This window comes from Peromyscus eremicus, chromosome 3, assembly GCF_949786415.1.
Source record: "Peromyscus eremicus chromosome 3, PerEre_H2_v1, whole genome shotgun sequence".
In the NCBI taxonomy this organism is placed as follows: Eukaryota; Metazoa; Chordata; class Mammalia; order Rodentia; family Cricetidae; genus Peromyscus; species Peromyscus eremicus.
The window spans coordinates 81,607,594-81,621,610 of record NC_081418.1 but is presented as its reverse complement, the minus strand read 5'-3'; the positions used below and the strand labels follow the sequence as shown (position 1 = coordinate 81,621,610).

Here is a 14,017-nt window from a genome sequence, read left to right as displayed (position 1 = left end):
CTGGTGTAGCTAGAGTTTCCCTGCCTGGCCCACAGTCAGGACAAATCTTTGTCACCCGCCAGTCCCACAGCTGCTCAGACCCAACCAAATAAACACAGAGACTTATATTGGTTACAAACTGTATGGCCGTGGCAGGCTTCTTGCTAGCTATTCTTATAGCTTAAATTAATCCATTTCCATAAATCTATACCTTGCCACATGGCTTGTGGCTTACCGGGATCTTCATATGCGGCTTGTCATGGTGGCGGCTGGCAGTGTCTCTATCTCAGCCTTCCACTTCCCAGAATTCTTCTCCTTGTCCCGCCTATACTTCCTGCCTAGCCAATGGCCAATCAGTGATTTATTTACTGACCAATCAGCAACACACTTGACATACAGACCATCCCACAGCAGGCTGGCATCTCTTGAGTCAGCCTTCCTCTTCCCAGAATTCTCCTCTTTGCTTGGCCTGCTTATACGTCCTGCCTGGCTACTGACCAATCAGCATTTTATTTATCAACCAGTCAGAGCAACACATAGTCATAGCAGACAGAAAAACATCCACAGCACCTCCCCTTTTCTGTTTAATTAAAAAGGAAGGTTTTAACTTTAGCATAGTAAAATTACATATAACAAACAGTTATAAAACAAGAATTACAGTTATAATATCTAGTCTATTTGTATTTTGTAAAATTAAAGAAAATATTTTATCTATCCTATATTTTGAGTCTAAGGTTTGATATCTAATTTATCTTTTATCATAACCAAGGAAAATCATAATTGTAACTATCTAGTCTTCAACTACTTCAAAGATATCAGAAGTATATAATATTATCTATGAAATCAGGAAGAGGATTGTAAACAACTTCCAAAACTCTGGAAATGACAGAGACAGCTGCCTGACTGGAGAGTCATCCAAAGTTCCTCTGCAGCATTGGGGCATCTATCTTCAGCCCATAGTCCTAGTCTCTCAGTCACTTTTCTCTGTGTCTTGTAGAATATCTGGCAGTCTCCTGTAAAAAGCAGGAACCTGAAGGACCATCTCACCTTGTAAAGTTCAGTGGTCACTTTCCTATGGGTCCTGCATGTCCAGTCAATACAACATTTTGTCTAGTAGTCCAGGCAAGAACAGTTTTTTTTGCTCAAATGGCTATTTTTGCCAAGAAGAAGATAAACTCCATATGGAATGTCTTCGATGTTCATCTTTCTCTCTGAAGTAAATTGATGCTGCCAGGAGAAGACGTGTCTCACTGTCCAGAAAGTCTAAGTTTTTAAAACATTTTAAATGACATATTCTGTAGGTCTTTGAAGTGTTTGAAAATTACATAGCTAACTGAATTATATCTATGTATACGTAGAAAACTTAACATGACTATAAATTTGACTATCATAGAAGACTAATTATTAATCTGTATTTCTTAATTATACATTGCAATTTCAAATGAGCTGCACAAACATAATACCTTCAATAAGAGAAGAAATATATACAGTATAACAAAATTAACTTTAAATTTGTATCAATAAACTAAAATCCATAGCAATGTAAAACATTTCAAACAAGTTGTTGCTCTTAAAAGTAGGTTCAATAATCTACCCTTTTCTCCTATCATATCTATATCCTATATATCTACATCATACCCCCTTTCTTCTTTTAGAAAGATATTGACTATGACCAATAATAATTTGTAACCAACAACCTAAAAAAGACAAACATCAATAATCCATTTTTTGGGAATGTGGGCATAGTTTTCTTAGGCTACTTCCTGCTGATAAAGGGCACTGGTAGTCTTATGGGGACACAAAAAAAATTTTAAGATTATGGTCAAATCCTGACTAGAATAGTCTGTAAGTCTGTATTCTCTGAGCCAGTTGCCTTGAAGTTGATTTTGGATGTTGAATGATCTGGGCCATGGTGTCACTGGAGACCTTTCAGGGGTTCTTGGCTGGTCAAACATGATGTATCTTAACCAGGAACAAATCCATAGCCTCTTTCTTTCTGTGAAAACAAAAACAGAGCCTCCTTTCCAAAGCAACATATCCTTAGATTCAAATTTTGAAGTAGAGATACCTTATAAATATTCATATTAGTTTAACTGAGCTGTCTTTACAATCAAATGTCTTTCTGCAATTAAAAATCCCCAAAACAACACAATCCAGATTCTGTGTGATTTCCATCTTTATGTGGCTTATTTTTTATACTACCTTTACTGTCTCTTTAAAGACTTTATTTTTTAAAACTACTTTTATATAACTGGCTATGTTCATTTTTTTTCTCTTTCATGCCTATGTACAATTTTACACACATTGTAAACCATTTAAAGTCTTATTCTATCTGAATCTGCCTTATTATGTAACTATTGCTTTAAAATGCAGCAGTACTAGGATTGAAATAGAAGCTTTGACTGCTGGTTCTGCCCACCTCAGCTTCCCAACATGGCAGAACTACCTTTACCGCTACCTCTAGGAACCACGCTCACTGCAACTATGGGAAACAGTGGGTCTATGTTTCCATCCAACAGTGTATAGCCCAGAAACCTTTTCTTTCTTTCCTTTTTTCTTTTGTCTGTACTAACAAAAGCTATATCCACTATGTGCCATGCTGTGCGGCTTGCAAACGCCACTGTGTACAGTGGCAGGAATCTGCCATGCTGCATTCAAACCCATAAGCCATGAACCCACCATACGTAGCTCAAGTTCACATGGCACAGCATCTCTGTATGTTTTCAGTCTCTATATCTCAACCAGCATGAGACATGAAGTGGAAAGCTGGTTTTGGCTGTATTATTGTGTGTATAGAAGCACTTTTTAAACTGTTTTAGGCCTTACAGAAATTTGAGAGCCCCATGTTGGTACACCAAATGTAGCTGAAAGTTTTTCTGTGTCCCGCCTGGTCTGCAGCTGCTCAGATCCAAGTAAACACACAGAGGTTTATATTAATTAAAACTGCTTGGCCATTAGCTCAGGCATACCACTGACTAGCTCTTACACTTAAACTCAGCCCACTTCTGTTAATCTATATGTTGCCACATGTTCCATGGCTTTGCCTGTGTGCCATTATGTGCTGCTCCCTGGACAGCAGGCTGGCATCTCTTGACTCAGCCTTCTTTTCCAGAATTTTTCTCTCTGCTTGCCCCACCTATACTTCCTGCCTGGCTACTGACCAATCAGCATTTTATTTATCAACCAATCAGAGCAACACATAATCACAGTATACAGAAAGACACCCACAGCAAGAATATATTGATTATATGTTTCCAACCTCAGGTGCACAAGGAGACATACTGCTGAATCAATCTCCATCATCTCTGTATGCATCATCAGCAAGCAAAGTCACCATCAGCTGTCAGGTCAGGTAAAGGATTAGCAATTATTTAAACTAGCACCAGCAGAAACTAGGAAAAGCTCCTAAGTACCAGATCTGTTATGCAAACTACTTGGCAAATGGAGTCGCATAAAGTTTCTGTAGCACTGAGTGTCAGACAGCCTGGAGCCTGAAAATTTTGCGGCTTATTACTGTCAAAAGTAATATGAGCGTCCTCCCACAATGATACAATCATAACAAAAACTTACAAAGGAAGCAATAGTTTCTAGTTGGGTACCTAGTCATTCCTCTGAATCTGTTGGTAATATTTTTTAAATTCACTCACGTTTCAATGTTATTTTGAAATTTCATAGAGAAGCAGCCATTCCATTTCATTGCTTGTGAAAACTTTCTCTGCCTTAGCAGTAAAAATTTGAAATCATTGTCATCTTACTTAATGAAGGCCGGAGGTTATAACAACGGAGGCATCTGGCTGATAAGATAAAAAGGGAGATTATTGAATCTACTTTTGAAAAGAAAGTACTTGTTTTAAAAAGGATATGTAATGATAAATTTTTGTCTGAATTTGTCAAATGTTAATGGACTAGAAATTGTTAATGTAATTCTTGACTGTATATATTGTATATACTTATTGGATATAGTTTTTTTGTATTAGTTATAAGATTTTTTTAAATTTTAGACAAAAATGGGAAATGCGGTGATATTGTGTTCCCCAAAATATTGTGCCCCCTAATAAATTTATCTGGGGTCAGAGAGCAGAACGGCCACCAGACATAGAGGTCAGGAAATGGTGGCACACAAACCTTTAATCGTAGCATTCCAGAGGCAGAGATCTGTCTGGATCTCTGTGAGTTCAAAACCACACTGGAAACAGCCAGGCATAGTGACACACGCCTTTAATCCCAGGAAGCAATAGCAGGAAGCAGAAAGGTATATAAGGTATGAAAACCAGGAACTAGAGCCTGGTTAAGCTTTTAGGCTTTTAGCAGCAATTCAGCTGAGATTCATTCCAGATAAGGACACAGAGGCTTCCAATTTGAGGAAACTAGATCAGCTGAGGAACTGGTGAGGCGACATTAGCTGTGTCTGGTTCTGTTTCTCTGATCTTTCAGCATTCACTTCAATATCTGGCTCCCAGGTTAGTTTTTAGTAATAAGACCATTTGAAATTGGTGTTACATCTGGCTTGCATTGTCAATTGAGTTCTATACCAAAAAATAAAAATAAAAAAGGATATAAAATTTAGAATCTATACTTCAGCCATTAACAGGCTTATATAAGACGGTCATCTAGTCAGGAAGATCTATACAAGAAATTGTAGATACTCTGCTGAGACCTGTCTCAGTAGTTCTGGGTTCTTTTCTATATAACACAATAATAGTTAATCTGAAGTCCTTACTTACTTCCACTGTTCCCTCTGTAATTGGCAGATATTACATTCTATTACATTCTCTTTAAATATCATGGCTGTGTCCCAGTTTGAGGAATTTTATATGTAATCCTGCAAGATTAAGTGTTATGCTTAGTATTAGTCCAGATGGCAACAGTAGCATCTGTGAAAGAAATTTCATAGAAAACTGTCCACATTCCTGAAAATTGTGAACAGTTATAAGATTTAATTGTATTAGTTATAAGATTTTTTTTAATTGTGAATATCTGTGTGTTAAGGAAAAGGAGAGAAGTTAAAAATTGTTGTGTATAAATGTCATTCCTCTTTTTGTTCACTGAGTGACTTAATGAGAACATGTATTAAGTTTTTAATTTTATCTACTGTTATCCCCTCATCATCAGTATCTCTGTTGGAAGTATACTTTTAGGTTAATCAATTTCTACTATAGTTCTCTCAATTGGGCACTCTATTAAAGACTTGGAAGTCAAAACCAAAAGATTCAACATCTGGAAGCATGTACATATAGATGTATGGATTGGTACTGGTAAGGACTAGAAAATCATAAAGAACATGTCATAGGGAGTCAAGTACATCAGAGCAGCAACATTACATTTGCTGGACATGCCTCAAGGCAACAGGCTTTGGAGGCTTTCTACTTTAGGCTATCTGTCTAAATGAGCATTAGACAAACCACATCTCTAATGTCTACTTCCTTGAAATAACAGACTTAACAGAAATAACAGGCCCTCAGTTAATATCACCAAGGACCTGGAAGCAGAGACCAAGAATAGAAATGGTCATCACAAGTACTATGTGCCCAAGGACCTTCCTCAAGTGACTACTTTCTTGGTAAATCTATGCCAAAGTTTCTAGAACCTCCATGATTAGTTTTATTTCTCTCACTGTAAGAAACTCCATGACCAAAACATCCTGAATAGAAATTTGATTATTTCAGCTTGTAGCTTATAGTCTATCATGAAGGGAACTCAGGGCAGGAACTCAAGGCAAGAACTTGGTGGTAAAAGTTATGAAAAAATCTGCTTATAGGTTTACCTCCCATGGATTTATTAATTAAATTTCTTATACCACCCAGGACCATCTGGCCTTGGTTGGTACTATCTACAGTGGTCGGAGCCCTCCCACATGAACCATTAATCAGGAAAATTCTCCACACACTTACCTACAGGCTACCTATAGCATTCCCCGAGTTAACGTTCTTTCTCTCTCTGATGCCTCAAGCTTTTTTTCAAGTTGACTAAAGAAAAAGAAAAAGACAAGGCAGCACACTTCCAAAATAGTACTTTACCAGGGATCAAGTTTTCAAACCCTAAACCTTATGAGACATTTCAGGTTCAAGCCACCACATTTCAAAAAGCTTTTAAAGATTATTATTTTGATACCAGTTTCCTGTATTCAACCAATCCCTTCTTTAATGTCTAATACACTTTCTGTCTTGCTATTTGACTCACAGTTGGTAAGTAGAATAGAAAAGATGACATGAGCCAGGCGGTGGTGGCGCACGCCTTTAATCCCAGCACTCGGGAGGCAGAGCCAGGCAGATCTCTGTGAGTTCGAGGCCAGCCTGGGCTACCAAGTGACTCCCAGGAAAGGCGCAAAGCTACACAGAGAAACCCTGTCTCGAAAAACCAAAAAAAAAAAAAAAAAGAAAAGAAAAAAAAAAGATGACATGACTGTTGATTTGACAAAGAATCTAGCAAAAATAACCCTTCAGAAATGAGATTTATTAGGAGAAATGGTCTCAAGACCAGTATCCATGACATTGTGTGTGAATGATTAAAAAGTAAGCAATGTGTTTACATCAATGTAAAGAGTAACTAGAGTGATGACTTAATGGTTGAGAGTACTTCCTGATCTTGCAGAGGATACATGTTGGTTGATAGCACTCACATCGTGCCTCAGAACATTCTGTAATTCCAGTTCCTGGTATGCCAACACCCTCTTCTTGCCTACAAAGGCATTTGACCAACACTTGGTACACATGCATACATGCAGGCACCCATAAAGTCAAAATTATGAAATCTTTAAAAATTAACAGTCTTAAAGGGAGTAAGTTGCCTTCTTGATAAACTAGAGAGGAGGGCATGGTGTCACAAGGCTTTAATCCCAGCATTCAGGAGGCAATGTCTCAATGGTTAAAAGCAATGACTGTTTTTCCAGAGATCCCAAGTTCAATTCCCAGCACAAAAATGCAGCCCACACATGTCTGTAACTCCAAGTCCAGGCCTTCTGATACACACTCCCAGAAAAACACATAGGCAAAACACCAGTGCATGTAAAAATAATAATAAATTATATATTTTTAAAAGAAGACAATTTATTTTTAAAAAGACATAAAAACAAAAATTGGAGAGGAAATTCGTTAACCAGTTAGCTTAAAAGAACTGTAAGAATATCAGAGAAAGCCTTCATGAGAGGGATGGCATATGAGGTGACACCCAAAGAAAAGAGACTTCACAGATTCAGGAATCCCTGCTTCTAACTTCCAAGATCTGGGAATACAAGAATTCACCACCATGCCCAGTTCATGCAATCACCACCATGCCCAGTTCATGCAATGCTGGGACTGTACTCCAGGGTTCTTTTTACATAGTAGGCAAGAAGTCCATGATTAAGCTACCTCCCTGCATAATATTTTGTTACTTCTTAATAGCAAGAATTGGACTGCTTATGTTTCTGTTTCTGCACATAGGTAAGTGTGATGGCCCATGAATAATTCTTACTAATTCTGCTGATCATTTGTAGGAAGAATCTGTCCCAAATTTGGTTCATTAGAAATTGTGCATTATAAGATTGACTTCACTATTGATTCCCCTCAGGTATGGGGAAGGTACAATACACACACAAAGACTGAATTCCACCACATTTCTTGACATGGAATGTGAATAACAATAAATTCAGTTCTACTGGTGTGTAGAGAACAAACACACTCCATATAATCACTGTGTGCATGAGTGTTCTGTGCTGTGGTTATATGAGATGCAGCAATGTAGGTGAAAATCAGTATGTGGATTGGCTGAGTTTTTAAATCATTTAATGGAAAGGGGAAAATAATAAATGTGATTGTATTTTTGCAAAAGCACCATAGGCCACCTAAAATTACAATTTCAGGGGCTGGTTGGAAAGATGGCTCAGCAGTTAAGAGCACTTTTTGTTCTTGTAGAGGAATGAAACTTAATTCCCAATATCCATATCATGCTTGAAACCATTCCAGTTCCAGGAGGTATGTCTCCCTCTTTTGACTTCTGTGGGAAACAGACATAAGGGTGTTGTACATGAAACAAAATGGTCATATACACACAAAAAAACTAATATTTAAAACCTTAATTGTAATTTTGATTCTCCATAAAGGATTATAGACAACTGAGTAAACCTGGGAGCAGGAGAGGTGCTCCTTCCCAAGACACAGCACACCAATTGATTGCCTGTGGCTGTGGGGCGTTTACCCACCAACTCCATAGTTCCTCTGAGTTTTCTTGAGTGTGAGCAGCAGGAAATATTAGACAGAAGGATTTAGATTGTGAAGATAAACAGATAAAAAATAAAGGATATCCTCAAGAGGGCCTGGAACCTATTCCAACGGGCCCTGACAGTCTCTGCCCCATGGGTATTTACAGAGACACCAAGCGGTGGAGTAAAAGACCTCCCCCACAGCACAGCCAAGTGCAGACCATCTCAGACACCTGCACTCAGGCCCATGGTTCTAATCATCCTCTCTTTGGGTACCTGCTCTGTAAAAAGCCACGAGGAACCTGAAAACCGCTTCCCACATGTGACCCAATGATTAGCCCTGAAAACACACATACAAGTTTGAACTCACAGAGATCCAGAGAGAGCTCTGCCTCTGAAGTGATAGGATTAAGGGTGTGTGCCACCACTGTCTGGCTTCTATGTCTAATCTAATGGCTGGCTCTGTCTTCTGATCCTCAGGCAAGGTTTATTGGGGATACACACTATATCACCAAAACTACCTATGGTGGGGCACCTTGTTCAGCCTTAATGCAGGGGATATGGGCTTGGTCCTGCCTCCACTGAATGTACCAGGCTTTGCTGAATCCCCAAAGGGTAAGTCCTTTTAGAGGAGGGGATGGGGGGATTGGGTGGGAAGGAGAGGCCTGAGGGGAGCTGGAGGAGGGGTGAGATGAGAACGGAATCTGTGGTTGGTATGTAAATGAATAAAAAAATTTGTAAGTAAAAAAAAAAAAGTTTCATTATATAGACTTAACAGTTTATATTTAGGAATATTCATGTATACACAAGTATAGATATGCATACAATAACAAAGTAAAGAAAAAATAGGCCATGAATTTGAAGGAGCATGAAGAGGGGTATTGAGAGTATTTAAAGGGAGGAAAGAAAGGGAGAAATATCTTAATTAAAATAAAATCTCACAAATAAATAGAAAAAAGAAGTAGCTGCCTGGTCTCAATAACATCTACAGTTACCTATGAAAGGATCCTGTAAGGGTTTATGTGCTTTCTAGAATTGTACCATATCTGATAGTCCCTGTCACGGTGGTAATCATATCAAGGAAATTCTACATTGAACAAGACAGATATCAAAATAAAGTGCAACTCTTAGAGTGTTTGTTGTCAAAAGAGGAGCATATTCACTACAAAAGCCTGTACTGCCTTTCTGATCTGAGACACAAGAGGACCACAGGCCTGTAATAAGTAACTGACTTGGCCAATTCTATGGCTCTGCTCAGCCGTTGCTGATTTGCATGTGCCCCGAGCATGCCTGCTCCCCTTCTTTATAGTCAGGTCACTCCTGTGCTAGAGTCAGCCTCACACAGTCACAGCACAGACATGAGGGTCCCCACACAGCTCCTGGTGGTGCAGCTGCTCTGGCTTATAGGTAAAGAATTTTAATTTCTATATTTATAAATAATAAATAAAATTACTAATAATATTGGAAATTTATTCAGCTGAGTCTGGTCAGTACTTCACTGTCTCTGTGAAAGCCTTTTATAATAGAATTAACTCTATGAAAATTTATTCTCAATTTTCCAATCTCAGGTGCCAGATGTGACATCCAGATGACCCAGTCTCCAGCTTCCCTGTCTGTGTCTCTGGGAGAAAGTGTCACCATGACATGCCAGGCAAGTCAGAACATTTACAGTAATTTAGCATGGTATCAGCAGAAACCAGGGGAACGTCCTCAGCTCCTGATCTATAGTGCAAACAGCTTGGCAGATGGGGTCCCATCAAGGTTCAGTGGCAGTGGATCTGGCACACAGTATTCTCTCAAGATCAGCAGCCTGAAGTCTGAAGATATGGCAACTTATTACTGTCAACAGTATGATAATGTTCCTCCCACAGTGATACAAGTCATAACATAAACCCCCAAGGAAGCAGAAGTATGTGGCCTGGCTGCCCCAGATGTTCCCTCTGGTGAGGCACCCATTGAAACTGTTTCTCAGATGTTACAGTATTTTTAACATAGCTCATGATAAATTTTTTTTTTAATTTGGTAGAAAAGACTAACCAGTCCTCTCTGTACACTAACTACCATTCTTCCACTTCATCTTCAGCACTACAGTGTACAAAGTCTTTTCTAGATTAACAGAGCATACAGCCATTCACTGTGATGAGTCTGAGTTGTGTCTCCAGTTGGGACTCATATAGAAGAATCAATATTTCTCTGGACATTCAAGCACATGTTCTTTATGTACAGAAAATAAACTTACAAATGCTGGGGTTGAAAAGGCAGGGGGTCATTATTGTGAGAAGCTGACAGCAGAAAGGATTTCTGAATTTCTCATAAAATCTAAAGCTCCAGTGTCAGAAAAGGGAAGACTGTTTAGCCATAATCCTCTGCTGTGCCTTGAAATTCCAGTAGTGTGTGTTGATGCTTTCAGCTCTCTACAGCACTTCACATAGTATTTTTCTAGTTCCTTTGTCCACTGATATGCTTACAAGAATCAAACAATAGTGAACCACCATCATATGACTTTTAATCCACTGTATAAAGTGGAATAAAAAGTCATCTACATGAAATCAATAGAAAGAAATGGAGTGTCTTAAATATGCTTCCAGAGTGATATTGATGAAGATGTAATATTACAGAGTATACTTTAGGAACAAAATGAAAGAACAACATTGATCTGTACTTCATTCTCTCTCTCTCTCTCTCTCTCTCTCTCTCTCTCTCTCTCTCTCTCTCTCTCTCTCTCTCTCTCTCCCCTTTCCTCTCTCTCACTTTCTCTCAGAAATATCATCTACCATGTATGAATAAATATATTTTCAGGCTCTTTGTGATGTCCCACTCATCTACCTGTCTATCTTTGTACCAACAGTTCACACAGACTTAATTACTGTAGATTTATATAAAAAAGAATAAAGAAGTCAGGAAATACAATACCACATTTTATGATTTTCTTAGTTATTTCTACCTTTTAATTTCTACATAAGTTCTAGGCTGAGTTTATCAATTTTTGAAACTCCACTACTATTCATTGCATTACATGAGGAAGTCCGGCTCCTACCTGTGCAAGGTTTCTTGGAAGGAGGAGAGAGGAATGAGGAAATATTAGATAGAAATATAGGCATAGAAAAAAGGTAGAGACACAGGGTAGCTTTGGGAGGGCCCTGAATCAATATTCAGCCACCTTGAAATTTATTCTAATGAGCCTTTAATACACTACCAAGGGGAGAGGCAAAAGACCTCCCCCTTTCAAAAATCAAAGCACAACATACCTAAAGTGTAGACCCTTCAAAGCACCTGGTAACCATGACCCTCGCCAAAACATCCTATTATGCAGCCCTACTGCATAGAGCAAGTGTAGATTCTCTGTCTTGAATAAGTCTTCTGTGGACACCCACAATATTTTTGAGATCACATGCCAATTTGAGAAAATGCACATTTAAGTGTTTCATTGGGATGGAAAGGATGTCCACTGGTTAAGAGTAATTGTTGCATTTGAAGAGGACCTTGGTTTGATTCTCAGCACCACATGGTGACACAGAGCTATCTTCAACTTCAGTTGCAGGGAATCTAGTACCCTCCTCTAGCCTCTACAGACACCAGGCACACAACTGTGTACTTATATACATGCAGACAAAGCACTCATGCATTTAAACGTATTGTTAAAGTGGTTCACATTATGAACACAGATATATTCTCTGTTCATTTTTATGTTTTTTAATATATAAGGCCTATACTTCTGTCCTCAGTGTATGTGGTATTTTTTCTTTTTCTTCATTATTCTTTCATACAATAAATCTTGACCACATCCTCCTCTCCCTCCACTCCTCTTAGCACTCCCCCAACTCTCTTCTCCCTCAGATTCATTACTCATCCATTTCCTTTCAGAAAAGTTCATAACGCCCAGGGATATCAGCCAAAGAGCACCTAACAAGATGAAATAAGATTAGCCACAAACCTTACTATCAAGGCTATATGGCAACCTAACAGGAGGAAAATGGTCCCAAGGTCAAGAAAAAGAGTCAGAGACTCTCCCACTCCCCTTGTTAGGAGTCCCACAAAAACCCCGAGGTAAACAACCACAACATATTTGCAGAGGACCTAGCACAAATTCATGCAGGCTCCGTGATTGCCACTTCAGTCTCTTTGAGCTCCTATGAGCCCTGCTGAGTTGATTCTGTGGGCTGTGTTCTCTGGGTATCCTTGAGCACTCTGGCTCCTACAATTCTACTATTTCCTTCTTCAGTGGGTGTCCCCATGTTCTACCTAATGTTTGGCTGTGGGTCTCTGAGTTTATTCCCATCAGGGGCTATGGTAATTCTCTCTGATGACAATTGGGCTAGGCACTAATTTATGAGTATAGTAGAGTAGCATTAGGAGTCATTTCATCGTTTTTTTTTTCAGTCCTGTTTGGTTCTACTTTAGGTCTCTGTGGCCCATCCAGCTTCCAGTTTCTGGCCATCCGCACAGTATAAGACCTTGACTTGTAAAGCATTCCATTGAATTTTCTAGTAGGGCTATCAGGTCTTTCAATTACATGTTCATTTCAGTTTCAATCATATTTGATGTTTTACCTCTGTATGAATTTTGTTCTGAGCTCTTGAGCTGTCTCTGTTACTTTCACCAGCTTTAAGTTTGTGTTTTCTTGGTCATCATTATTCTCCTTAATATCTTTCTTCTTGATTTCAGTGAGATTTATTACTGAACTTCATTGTGTGTGTGTGTGTGTGTGTGTGTATGTGTGTGTGTGCACACAAGATTGCAAGTCAGAAAACAACTAGCAATAGTTTGTTCTCTCCTTTTCTGCCACAAGGGTACTAGGGATTCAACACAGGTCATCAGGTTTGGTGGCATGCACTTTGACCTACTAAATCATCTTGTAGACCCTTATTGTGACTTTGCAATGTCTCTCTTAAGTTTGTAAGCCTTTTACTTAGACATTAGTGTTATGCGCTGGTCATTGTGGCTCGAGCCTTTACTTCAGGCTGAAACTTGGCTAATACCAATCTTACATTAATTTTAGATCTTTTCAGTAGGGGGACCTACTAACATATGTCTATCCCTGCAAACACATCAACCTTAAAGTAAGCAGTAACTGTAACACAATAAAATAGAGATACAATCTCCTAGACTCTTGACTAATTGACATCCAGCAAGATCTCCAGATCTCAGACAAATTATGCAGGAGTGATTTATGCACATCTCATTCCACAGTTAGCTGGATGAGGCTGGTGATCCTGAAATCCTATCTCCATCAGGGAAAAAAGAAAATCGTTCCAGGTCTCCCATTCCTAATAAAACTCTTTCCTAAATAAAAATGATCAGTTCTCACACCTGATTCTCCCTCTTTTGATAACTGTTGTAGTCATTGTTCCTGAGCTGATGTTGGTTTGCATCCTAAATGTTTTCAAGTTTCGAGCATATTGAAGGCCAAGAGTGAAAAAGTCGTACTGATAACCTTGAATAAAGTCTTTGGGCATGACACACACTTGTAGGCCTTAAAGATTCTCCTTGACTAGCTATAAAGCATTTTCCTCTAGAATCATTGGTTCTTTCATATGTCAATATCATTGACTTTGTTTTTAGTATCACTATAAAATAGATCAAGAAATCTAAGTATTAAGAAAGATTTAACACTTGTATTAATATTGCCTGTGTGGAGTATAAGGAGTCTTTAAAATTTTACCCAATTTCAGACAAGTGAGACTCCCAGTGGTACAGAGAAATCATGAATCCTGAGAGCTGTGCAACAGACTCCAAATGGGAAGTTAAATTGCACATAACATCAGAATTTTTTGTCCCCTGGAAATATCATTAGAAGATAAACTGGGATAGCTAAGTAATTCAAATATATCTACTATTAAAGGGGACTGAATTCATTTC

At 38.6% G+C, this 14,017-nt stretch overlaps 1 gene segment (V, D, J or C); it reads left to right on the top strand.

Annotated features, from left to right (window-relative positions):
• Window positions 1–9,516: 9,516 nt before the first annotated feature.
• Window positions 9,517–10,049, top strand: LOC131906345 (immunoglobulin kappa variable 1D-33-like). The segment is given in 2 exon segments: window positions 9,517–9,565; window positions 9,727–10,049. Coding segments are annotated over 2 exon segments (372 nt in total).
• The last annotated feature ends 3,968 nt before the right edge of the window (window positions 10,050–14,017 follow it).